General features: G+C 32.3%; 1 protein-coding gene across 1 annotated transcript in view; it reads left to right on the forward strand.

Moving 5' to 3' along the window:
- Positions 1–10,179: 10,179 nt before the first annotated feature.
- The window catches only part of LOC118740386, a 5,025-nt gene continuing 1,938 nt past the window's right edge, over positions 10,180–13,266 (forward strand). The window contains exon 1 of the mRNA XM_036471897.1: positions 10,180–10,188. Coding sequence (XP_036327790.1) covers positions 10,182–10,188 — 7 coding nt within the window. The 5' untranslated portion in view covers positions 10,180–10,181. The remainder of the gene's footprint in view (positions 10,189–13,266) is intronic.

Here is a 13,266-nt window from a genome sequence, read left to right on the forward strand (position 1 = left end):
TAGAGATGTCCTTATTTTTTGATATTGACTTTTTGAAGAGTGCCGGCCTGATTATTTTTCCTTTTGGTCTAAAAAACCCACGTGTCAAATTTCGTGGCGATCCGAGCATATTTAATGGACCCGGAAATTGTTTGAAGTTTGTTACATTCAATTGCATGCAAAATGTGATATTTTACCTATTTTTTCTCGTTTTTAGTCGCAAACACAGCTAAAAACTAGAAAATAAAAAGAAGCAGATATAAGAACTGTTACTTATTCAATCATTTTTAAGATTTGTCTTGTGTGTATGTATTTACTTCTAGCAATCGGCTGTTGTAGGCGAACTGAAAACATCAATTGTCGGCGCCTGTGAAATAAAACACAAAAAATACAATTTATAAAATAAAGACTTAATTTTAATTAATAGGACTATACTGTTCACTATGTCTGTATCAACTGTAGAACATATTCCAGCTACGTCACGCATTGTGACACGCAGATCGCTTGAAAATCTATACAAAATCGATTTGGTGGGCAGGACATCCCATCAAATCACTGGCGCAAAACTTCCGTCAAACAAACAGTTACTGCAAGTATTTTCTACAACATGAGATTTGTAGATCTTAATGCAAAAGATAGCGCCAAGTTGGCTATCAATGCAGCAAAAATATTTTGGCAGCAGGCGAAAATTCCTACTCGAGAAGACCACAAATGTGCGGACAAGTTAATAAAACTATATGAAAATTGGAAATCGATTCAAAAGACGGCTCCTAATAAGAGATCTAATGCACAGAAGAGAATTGCCGAGGAATATGTGAACAATTTAGAGGATCTGTTTGATATCGCCACAGCTGATGCATTAGACACTATGAAAATTTGGGAAGACAAACAATTTTTGGAAATGCAAAGACAGAAAGGACGTCCTGGCTGCATGACAGGTGTTGATATGGTTTTATATGGAAGAGAAAAAAGAGCACAAGAGCGGCTACACAAAGAACAAGAACGCAAAAGGAAACATCACGAACAAATATCCCAAGAATCGGGTAATTCATTACATTAAGTTACAGTGGGACGTCAACTATTTTTAGGTTTATGTAGTTAATTTATTAATTTAAATTAAATACAATTTTACAGTAGTAAAAAACTAAAGGCATTATTCTCGAATGCTATTATAATGTTTTATAATTTCTTAGCCGTTGTCAATTTGATGGATTGGAATGATTCAGATAATGAGAATGAAATACCATTTGGCGAACCAGACATCAATGAAAGTGAAACAAGTCATTATATGGAAGAAGTGGAATCCATGGTATTTGAATCAAATGCTAGTTCTTCTGATGTTAAAAGAGGTCGGAAGCACTTTATAACTTCTCGTTTGGTAGCTGCCTTAGACAACGCAAAAGTATCGGATGGCATGGCAGTCCATATACTAATTGTGGCTGCTGAAGCATTGGGCCATCCAGTAGAAGAATATGCCATCAACCGTTCTACTATTCATCGTCTACGTCAAGAATATCGTTCGGGAGCGTTCAATGAAATTTCCGCTGGCTTCTCTGATAATGTAAGTTAGAGCCGTAAGTTTCACTATAAATCCTGATTATTCTTTCCAAATTCATAGGTAAGTAAAGATGGATCATTGATCGCGCATTTCGACGGGAAACTGATGCAAGACTTAACAGGTCGCAACAAAGTGGATCGCATTGCAGTTTTGATCAGTTACAATGGGAGTACTAAATTTCTCGGAGCACCTAAAATAAATTCATCAACTGGTGAAAATATTGCAGAAGTGGTATATGATCGACTGAGACACTGGAATCTTTTAGACAAAATAAAAGGACTCTCTTACGACACTACAGCTTCGAATACTGGCATTGACAATGGAGCTGCAGTTCTTTTAGAAAAAAAGTTAGAACACAAGCTACTTCATTTACCTTGTAGGCACCATATATATGAAATCATATTGCGACCTCTGCATCGGGGGATCTAATATTTGAAAGATTTTCAAAGTCTTGGCGAGATTTGAATCAAGACATATTTGAAAGCGGAATCGACGACACAATTGTATATTCCAAAATAAGTTTAGAAAAACTAAAATGTTTAATAGACTTTTGTAACAACCAACTGACTAAATTGCACAGTCGAGATGATTATAAGGAAATGCTTCAACTAGCATTAGTCTTTCTTGGTGCTGGAAATTTCAATTTTAAAACACCCGGAGCAACCAGCCACGCTCGGTGGATGTCCAAAGCGATATATTGCTTGAAGATATTTATATTTCGCTCACAATTTAAACTTACAAAAAGAGAAATAGACGGCATACGAGATATATGTATTTTTCTTGTGAAACATGGTTTTTATGTACAAATGCTATATTGGCACCGCGTCACGACTTAAACTTCAAAAAAGAAGGGCTAAAGTATTCAGAAATAGACATGAGTATCTCGACTGTTATTATCAAAAAAATGAGTAACCATTTATGGTACATTAACGAAAAAACGGCGGCGCTAGCATTTTTTGACCCGGAAGTTTCATGTGAGGAGAAACGCAATATGGTCGAAAAACTCAATTCAAATAATCCAGTGGTCAAATTAAAAAATGGGCGCAATCATTCAAATTTATCTGCATTTGAAAATTATACTTTAGGTGACTTCGTATCAGAAAAAACTCAAGAGTTTTTCGGACATTTTTGTTTATCTTCAAATTTCCTTAACCTCGACCCCTCGGCTTGGAAAACTGCTTTCGATTTTGAAGAAGGTTGGAGCTTCTGCCGTGATCTTTTCGTCGTTAACGATGCCGCTGAAAGAGGGATTAAATTTGTTCAAGATTATAATCGCATACTTACACACGATGAAGAAGAGCTGCAATTAGTGCTCCAGTTGGTCGAAGAGTATAGAAAACAATACCCTTCTTTCAAAAAAATCAGTGCTACTGCAATCAGTTGTTGAGATAACTGAGTAATTAATGTATATGTGACTAGAAATGTTTTGCGTATGCATTAAAATTAGAATTAAAAATATGAAAAATATCCTTCAATAAATGAATTATTGCTAAAAAATCTATATTTTTCTTATTCCTCATTAGATTTTTTAATAAAAAAGTAATATTAGGATCATTTGTTTTGTTCTACTAAGTTCTAGGATGAATTTATATAAAATAGTAGTATTTTTTTTTTTTGGTTCATTAAAATAATATCGTTTGATGCATCTAAAACCGACAAAAAATAAAAATAATGTAAAATATTGCATGCGAACGTATATAAAACTTCAGACTGTTTCCGGGTCCATCAAATGTTTTCTAATCGCCACTAAACTTCAGACGTTGGTTTTTTATACCAAAAGGAAAAATAATCAGGCCGGCACTCCTCAAAATAAGGATTTTAATTTTTCCCGAACAAATAACAACACCTCTAATGGATATTGTTCCATGAAATATGGAATATTTTTGAAAACCTTGATTTATAATCGCAAGTAAATTCCTGTAAACGTTATATGCATGTTCTTTTATAACTTTAATCAACATGGAGTGTAATATGTGCAACAGAAAATTATTTCGTGATTCAATTCAAGTAATTCGTCACATACAACTTATGCATCGTAATAAATTATGCTATCGTTGCCTTAACGATTCGTGTCAACGTACATTCGCGTCTATATCATCTTTAAAAAAACACTTAGACAAATGTATTATAATAGCTCATAAAACGAATACTTCTATTGTTCGTTCGTTTGGGTCAACACAAAATCTGAATATATTAAATTGTGATGAATATAATACTGCAGTACCTAGCAGTGATATAAATACTAGTTTAGTCGTAAATAATATAGAAAAATATATACTTCAATTCATTGGTCAGCTTTATAGCAATACATCAATAGCCAGATCGGTAGTAAATGATATTGTTAATAACTTTGATTTTTTGTCGAGTAAAATCATAAACAAACAATTTTGATGCTAATTTAAAAGCATTCATTCCGCTACAGTATCATAAAGATATAAGCTCCTGTCTGCAAATAAGCATTTGGTCCGATTTGAACACGGAATATAAACGATTAAAATTTTTACAAAATAATAATTTACTTTTATCTCCAGAATCGATTCTAATTGGAGAAATAAGTGATGATAGAAGTATTGGCGGTGTAGTTATGTTCACACACAAGATATGCTATGCTCAAGTTATTCCTTTGAGAAGAGTTTTAAAAAATTTGTTCGAGCTTCCAAACGTTTATAGTACAATTATAAGCCACATTGAAGATGAATATTCGCGAAATACTTCACCTACATTGTATACAAGCTTATTCCAGGGTCGTGTTTGGAAAAAGATTTGTAAAAATTTTTGTGGCAAAACGTTTATTCCATTATATTTATATTATGATGACTTCGAAATCAGTAATCCTCTTTCAAGTGCTGCAGGTGTTTATAAAATAGGAGCTCTTTACTTCTCAATTGCGTCAATGTCACCAGAATTTGCTTCGTCAGTTGACAGTGTTTACTTAGCTCAATTTATTAATAGCGTGGACTTGAAAAAGTTTGGAAATAAAAAGTGTTTTTGGAAAATAATTGATGAGCTTAATTACCTTGCGGACGTTGGAATAGTAATCAATGTTAACAATCAAACTTACCAACTATTTTTTGTAGTCGTTGGAATATTAGGAGATAATCTAGGAATGAATAGCCTTCTTGGATTTACGGAACGCTTCAGAGCAGAATATTTTTGTCGCTTTTGCAAGGCTTCAAAAGAGGACTGTAACTTCGGGCTTGTAGAGGATGAGATACCATTAAGAAAAGTAGATAATTATGCAGCTGATGCACAAACATTGTCTTATGGTGTGAAAGAGCAATGTATGTATATTTAATGAGATTTCATATTATCATTGTATAACAAACAACACTTGTGACCTTATGCACGATTTATATTTAGGCGTATGTAGATATGATATGGCCAAAATAATTCATCATTGCATAAGTTCTCAATATTTCAGTTTGGATAATTTAAACGAAAGATTAAAATATTTTGATTATTCCGAAGCCGATCGAGGTAAAAAAATTTCTCCGATTTCTGCCGATCATATTCGTAAGGGCTGTATTATAATTACTGCTTCAGAAATGTCAGCTTCAGAAAATCATACTTTGGTATTGTTATAGGTGATTTAGTTCCCCCTGATGATATTGCATGGGAATTTTATCTTACCTTATACGATATGATTGTCATCATAACTAGCTCAGTTATTTCGGAGCATGAAATCATTTACCTCGGGCAACTTATCATGAATCATAACCAGTTTTATTTAAAATTTTTTAATACGCTCATACCAAAATGTCATTTCTTGTACATTATCCTACTTGCATAAGAAACATGGGACCGATGCGATATTTTTCAAGCGCAAAGTTTGAATCTTTTCATCAGTTATCAAAAAGATATGCTAGGATTATAAACTCGCGTGTGAACATAACTTATTCGCTTGCTATGAATATTCAGTTGAAACTTTGTTATACATTTTTAAGTCAAAAAGTTCTTAAAACTAATGTAGAATATGGCTGTATTGCCGACAATTTTACAAGTGTTGAACCTAATTTATTCCAATATGTTGGAATTAACACTAAAGCTGTTTCATGGCTAAAGACAAATGGGACATGCTATAAACCAGGTTTGGCTATCTATATTGAAAACGATATTTTCGATTATCCAATATTTGGAATAATTTTCAACATTGTATTCGATGAAAACTATATTTCTTTAGTTTACAAAATATGTGTAACAGTAGCTTATATCAATCATATGAAATGATATGAAATTATATTGCCAAGAAATAATGAAATAGAAAAAATTTTTAAGTTTGATCACCAGTTTTATGTCAGACCAATAAAAGTCCATGTAGCCGGAAATGGGAAAAATATTATAAACGTTAGAGATTTGGAATGAGTATTATAATTATTTATTTATGTAAATAAACATATATTTAAGTGCTTCATAAATGATGCAAGTTATATCTTCGTAAATCAGCTACCAAAATTTGTATTTTGTTTACACAAAAAACTTACGTTAACATAAAAAATGTCTTTAACTTAAAATAAATTTTAAACTAAGGAAAAAATGTTTTAATTTTACTAATAAAATCCGAAATTTCTTTGCAAGGATTAATACACTTTTATTTTTTACTTGATTTTGGCATTTTCTTGGTTGATCGTAAACGCCCTGGCCATTTCAACAATATTAGAGTGGACTCTCTGCCCATGTGCACATTCGCATTCGCAAAACATTCGTATCATTTGACGCGAATGCGAATGTGTAAAATGATGCGAATCATTCGCATAACGAATGCGAATGCAAATATCCGCAACATCCCTGGTACATATATGTTTAGAAGAATATCCCTACTTGTAAGTATTTTCGGATCTGATTTTTGAGTTGTGTGATATATACTATGTGGTTGTTCACACTTGCCTGGTTATCAGGTTATCTGGTTATGTGGTTATATTTTTTATTCAGTTTACAACAATAAAATACACTACAGAATAATAATTTTTAACCAGATAACCTGATAACCAGGCAAGTGTGAACTACCCCTATATATTTACAATAAAAAATTTCATTATTAAACCAACAAAGTCTTTTATTGGACAAACTTCCTAATTTAGTTTACACAATAATAGTATGAATTGCCGCAACTATAAATCGATTTGGGAGAACTAATTTTGTTATTTATATCAAAAAAACAATGGTTTTTCCAATACTAAACTCTTGCCTGAATGAAGTCTTTTAGAAATTTTACATAACCAAGTTGAAAATTGTACCAACCTGAGTATTATTTCATTTGCCCAAATATGAATTTCTTTTAACCAAATCACATTTGCTTCAAATAACACGTATGTAATTATCACTTTATGATGTGTTTGTTCGAGTCAATAAAAATTTCATACAACTGATAATAGTTTTAACCCAAAAGATCATTTGGTCCTTTCAATACAGTTATTTGGAAACTATTACCATATATATATTTACCACAACTAAAATGCTCAAGCAAATTGCAGAGCTGCATCAACATAATATTTATTTCGCCATATCCTACTCTGCCATTTGGTTACAATAACCAAATCTTGGTTATTATAACTAAACCTTTTTCTGGATGTAGAAAATGGGGTAGAAATTTTAGGAAAAAGCATCAAAGTGCAAATTCGAAGTATTGTGTGCGATGCCCCTGCCAAAGCTTTTATTTGTGGTTTTCCAAGTCACGTATCGGCAAATGGCTGTTCAAATTGTTCCCAAGTGGGTCGAAAGATTCAACATACTCTGGTATATAGCCTTGAAAGCGGGGAATTAGTATCGGATGAAGATTTTACAAATAGAAAATATGGCAATCACCATTTACCAAAATATAGGAACAAAGAAACGCCTTTGGAAACAATTGGTTTAAAAATAATTAGCCAAGTTACCATAGGCAGTATGCACCTCATTGACTTAGGAGTAATGCGCAAAGTTTTATTAAGAATCTTAAATGATAAAATTAATATTAGGTTGACTAAGAAAAGCAAAGACGGTATTTCAAACAGCTTAAAGGACTTGAAGCCATATATTCCTAATGAATTCGCTAGAAAAGCTAGAGGTTTTGAGGAAATAGTAAATCGGAAAGCGACTGAATTCCGTCAGTTTCTTCTGTACACAGGAACTTCTGTTTTAAGGGCTTATGTTTCCAATGATCTATACTATGAATCCTTGTTCCTTCGTTCGGCTTGTAGATTATGATTTTGCCCTAAGAGTTATTATGCGAATATTAACATAGCCCAAAATATGTTGTCATTATTTGTTCAAAACTTTCCCGTCATATTTGGAGAAACAAGCGTGACGTACAATGTCCATCACCTACTTCACTTAGCTGAAAATATTAACGCGATAGGTACTGTATCTGGCTTAGGGTTGCCAGATTTTTTATGCACGAAATCAGTACATTAAACTTTTTCATGCTAAAAAAATCAGTACTTTTCAGTATATCAAATTATGAATGTAAGTAACAGAAAATTTAAAACGCCTGAGTTCTTGTTTTTAACAATATTTATATAAATAAAATATAGTTCATAAAAAATAAAAGTGTTATTCATTTCAACATGAGTGTACACATCATTATACACAGGAGCCAATAAATTATTTTATATTTGTGACTTTTTGAATAGCAATAACACTGTACGGCAAAATCAACTTTTTTCCTGGGTATTGGCCCAAACCAATTTTTTTTTAAGAGATTGAGTCATAGGTAAAAAAGTAATTTCTCCGTTCGAAGTTCAAAATTGGTACAAATTATTTTAAATTACTGTATGTAAACTACTAAAAAAAGTAAAAACATAGTCGTGGTACGCCCTTTTCTCTTATTTAAACGATATATAACTTTTTCTATGTTACAGGTGCTATAAGGGGTCAAAGGTCGGGTCTTCGAAAAATTAAAAACCTTATATTTCAAACAAGTTCGAACTGATTTAAAACAAATTAATATTTAATTAATTATTTTAAAAATGTTATTCATTTTAACATGAGTGTAAACATCATCGTACACAGGAGTCAATAAATTATTTTATATTTATGACAGTTTTGAATAGCAATAATGAGATCATTCCCATTTTCAGTGTTTAAATAGTCAAAGAATTCTATACATTTCATTTTAAAATTACTTTTAATTTGAAGTTCACTTTCAAACATTTTAATTAGAAGCGGCTTCTCTCTTTGCGCCAGGAAACAAACTTTATTCTTAAGATCCGCTCATACTGTAAAAAAATACTACTTTTTAAGGAGTTCATCTATTATTTCCTCATGGCTTAAATAATTTTTGAACTACGCAAAAACTGTGAAAGACTAAGAATTCGCTAAAAAGAGTATTTAACCCTATGTCTTGTATGCAAAACTCTTTTACAGTCAGTAAATTGAGAAAAAGGAGTTGTTAGTTATAGACAAAAGCCATTCGAATATTGAAATTTATTGTTATTAAACTGAAAGTTATTTTCGAGATAATTAACAACACTCGAGAAAAATTTAAGCCTTCCTTTTAAATAATTTAAGTTCCATCATATTATCGCAACTGGTACGTAAGGACCCGGCGATATGCCCATACAACGACTAATCTTTTTGTTGTATTAATTTCTTGGGCATATCAAACATTATCTAAAACATGTCAACTATAATTTAATTATTTTCTGCTTATTTTTTACAGTACAGTTTAAGGAAGTTCCAACGTTATGTAAAAACCTTAAGAAAATAGTAAAGTATTTCGTTTGGATAGAAAATTCAGTACAAATCAGTACAAATTTTGAAAAATCAGGACATTAGCGTACTGATTGAAGAAATGAATGTACTGATGTACAAGAGTTGAAAAATCAGCGCTGTAGTGATAAAATCAGTACGTCTGGCAACCGTAATCTGGCTCATCTGCATACGGTTTTGAAAACTACTTACAGATCCTTAAAACATATGTCAAAAACCAACACATGTGCTACAAAAATTTTATAACAGAACTACAGTTGAGAATTTGGTAACACAGCCTGTATGCGTTGGTTTAAAATTACTTAAAAATGGAAGGTATCAGTACCATCGTAATAACTGTGTTTTTATTGTTTAATAAGGCCGTATACTCCTATAAAAATCCAATGTTTTAAAAATGAGAATGGGGGCTTAGTCGTAGGAAAGAAGTTTACAAAATTAAAAAGTTTTTTCACGGAACCTGTAGATTCAATGACATTAGGCATATGTGTATTTAACTCCATTGGAGGAAGGAAATATCGCTTCCCGTAGACGAAATAGAATGCAAATTGTTGAGTTTACCCTATAAAGGCCGCTTGCTAATGATTCCAATATTGCATGGATGTTTGTAATAATAAAAAAAATCCCACATTCACATTTTTTCCTACATACACATAAATGTACACACAAACATGGATACATATTTTTATGAACGTACATACATATTTAAAAAAGTACATAATGTCGTTTAAAAAATTTAGAATTATGGAGAGAGGGACTGAAAATATTCAACCGCAGTGTAAATACATGCCACAGTTGTAATTACTTTTGTTATTAATAAACAGTGTATTTCAGAATCTTTATTACAGACGGTGATCCAAGAAGTTCCACCTCTAACTGCAGTACAATAGATGACAAACTTGTTGATGTTACAGAGGATCTCAATAAATTAAAATCGTTTGTCTGCAACAAATTGGAGCAAATGGAACGTAAGAAGCACTTTATATGCCACAAGATTATAAATTATCTTTATACATATTTCTTTCAGAAACTCAACGTGTACATAATGAGGCCATTATGGCAGCTTTTGCGGAGCAGAAAATTACTACACAAAAGTTGATTCGCCAGGAGTCAGTGGGGGCACCAATTGCAGGCTTATTTCCGCTAACAACTGAAGAGAGCCTCAAGGCGATAGAGGAAAAGATACTTCCGGAGAATCGCGAGATTTTTGTAAGTGTCAAAATCATACTTATTTTCCGGTCATATACTAACTTGATTTGGGTACCTATTGCACATCTATTTGCATATCGAGCCCTAACCGCCAAAATAACGTAAGCGACATTTTTTTCAAAATTTTATTTTTGATGCAGAAATATTCCTCGGGCATCTAGATGTATTTCTGCATCGAAAAGAAAATTTTGAAAAAAATGGCGCTTACGTTATTTTGGCGGTTAGGGTTCGATATATCTTAAAAAAAAAATATCATGAAACTTATATTTGTACTTACGCTTTATGCTTATTTCTTTCAAAGGTGTCCACCATTAAGAGACTGCTTCAGCAAAGTGCTACACGAAATTTAAAAAACATATTAGACGATTCAATTGTGCTAAACCATAATTTAGACGGGACATACGAAAAAAAAGACTCAAAACATACGAGAAATCCTATGCTGCTCTTCTGGGTAAATAATAATAGTTTTAATACTCTATACGTACATAATCTACACATATGTTTCTTCCGTATAATAGATTCAATTTTGCAATTACCGAAGGTCGACGATGCAGAGGACCACCTACGAAAGGCCATCCGGATAAGTGTTGCCATTTTGGTGCTTTTGGAGCTAGATTTAGGTCTTTATTTTTCTATTTAGCTCCAAAAATTGGGTTTTTTAGCTTTTTTCAAATTTATCTAGCTCTTTTTAGTTTCAGAAAGTTTTAATTGTATTTGATATGTATAAGCCAAAACTTAAGCGTTGATAAAATTGAAAATTTCGAGATGCAGTGTATCCACCATAAACTCTTGGATCTAGGTTAAAGAATTCAAAAATTATTTACAAGAAAATCCTTTTCCTGATAGCGCGGATTTTGTTATACCTTACTAATTTTACCTTTAAGGAGAGCTGGAAGTAAAACTTTCCATAAAAATTTTGCGAAAAAATAACTCTATTTAAATATCTGAAATTACAGGCTCTAACAGTTTGTAAAGTATTTTTAGTTCACTGTTATAAGTGCCATAGCAACGAATTCGAAATATAGGTAGGCACCTTATTTTGGTTTTAAAAGATTTTTTCAGCACCTAAACTTATAAAATTCGTTGTTTTTATTAAAATTGCCGAAGATGTGAAAACAATCTTACGTCAATAAATGTTCAACCTTAACAAAAATATGTAGCTCTTCATTTTAGCTACTATTAGTATTATTTAGCTCTTTTTAGCTCTTTTTTTGACCGTTTAAGCTCCAAACGAAAAGTTTCTTTGGCAACACTGATCCGGATGCAAAAAAACGCCATTTTAAAAGTGTATGTCTCAAAAGCCGCCACATCTCCATAACTTAAAATTTATGTTATTTTTATTCAACCAGAGCCTGCCTTTAATCAGCATATTTAGTATAAGTAGTGTGATCTCTACTGAAACCAAAACTATTTCATATATATGACGATTTTATAAAAAAGATATAACTAAGAATTTACTTAACAAAATATGAATGCAAATTAATGAAATACTAACTTAAATCATAACTTACTTCAATATGTTATACATACATACATATGTATTTCGATCTCTACTCTAAACAAAACTGTTTTATGTAACAATTTTATAAAAATCAATATAAATAAGAGTTTACTTTAAAAAATATGAATTGGAATGAACGAAAGACTAAGTTAAATCATAATTTGCTTCAATATGTTATACATACATACATACGTACATACATATGTATATCGATATCTACTTTATACAAAAAATATACTTAAAATATAAGGCGTTTCTATTATTATGGCCGTGTTCATATTTATGTATTGTGTTTATTTAATGTACGTTAACAATAAAAAGTGTTAACTTAGTGCAAATTAATATTTTTTTTAAATCTATATATATATATGTTTTTGAATGGAATGGGTATTTTAACTAGTTTTGCAACTAGTAGGATTGTAAATATTGTCTTTTTTAGACTAGCTTGAAACTATCCACTTTTGAACTATCTTAAAACTACAAAAGATAGAACTACGCCACTATTTGTTAGCTTTCAGGAGGTTCCGGGTTCAAATGCCGTCAGAAGCAACATGGTTATAAAATGATAGAACTTATTTTTTTTTCTGATTCCGAATTATGAAAAAGCATCTGCGAAGTGCAGAACGCAATCTTACTCCAACGAAAAAAATCTCCAAAATTGGACTAGTCCAGGACTATCTTACGGTCATTGTTGATTGGACCGGTCCTTTTCCAATGACACGCCAATGCTAAAAATGGCAGTTGAAACCATTGGCAGGGGAACTATGAGGGACTAGTGCTGGTAACAATAGGGACTATCTGTGGGGCTAACCTAGGGTCAGTCTGAATTGCTGCAGGAGTCTCTGCGCACTGAGCTACAGCCACGCATGTAAATGTGTGGTCAAATGTTCACTTTGCATCAAGGCCAGACCAAGCTATTGGGACATTTACAGGGTGGTGTTCTTTAAATTTTTTTATTGAATTGCAAGACAACACCCCCCTGTCACTGCCAAACTGTACTTTTCGTCTATCTCTAGGCCAGTTCCTTGAGGACTGGTCGAAGGTTGGCATTTTAGATGCAAGCAAATGTCCAATTCTGAGCAGTCAAATTTTAACCAGTGAAGTACTAGTCCTTAACGGAAAATTGGCCGCCTTATTGCTGCAGGGTGTGTACGTGTTGTCACCGCTGTGCATGCTTTGTATACATATAAGGGCTATTCGCGATTCGGTGCATAAGAGCTGACAAATTTATGCAATTGCAGAAATATGCCATGGATTGTGAGCGACCTTTATTAAACTGTCATGGCAAGGCTTTTGCAAAACAATTTTTGTGCATCAGCTTTGGTTTTGTTTATGA

This window comes from Rhagoletis pomonella, unplaced genomic scaffold (genome assembly GCF_013731165.1).
Source record: "Rhagoletis pomonella isolate Grant_MI unplaced genomic scaffold, Rhpom_1.0 Rhpom_scaffold_00006, whole genome shotgun sequence".
Classification (NCBI taxonomy): Eukaryota; Metazoa; Arthropoda; class Insecta; order Diptera; family Tephritidae; genus Rhagoletis; species Rhagoletis pomonella.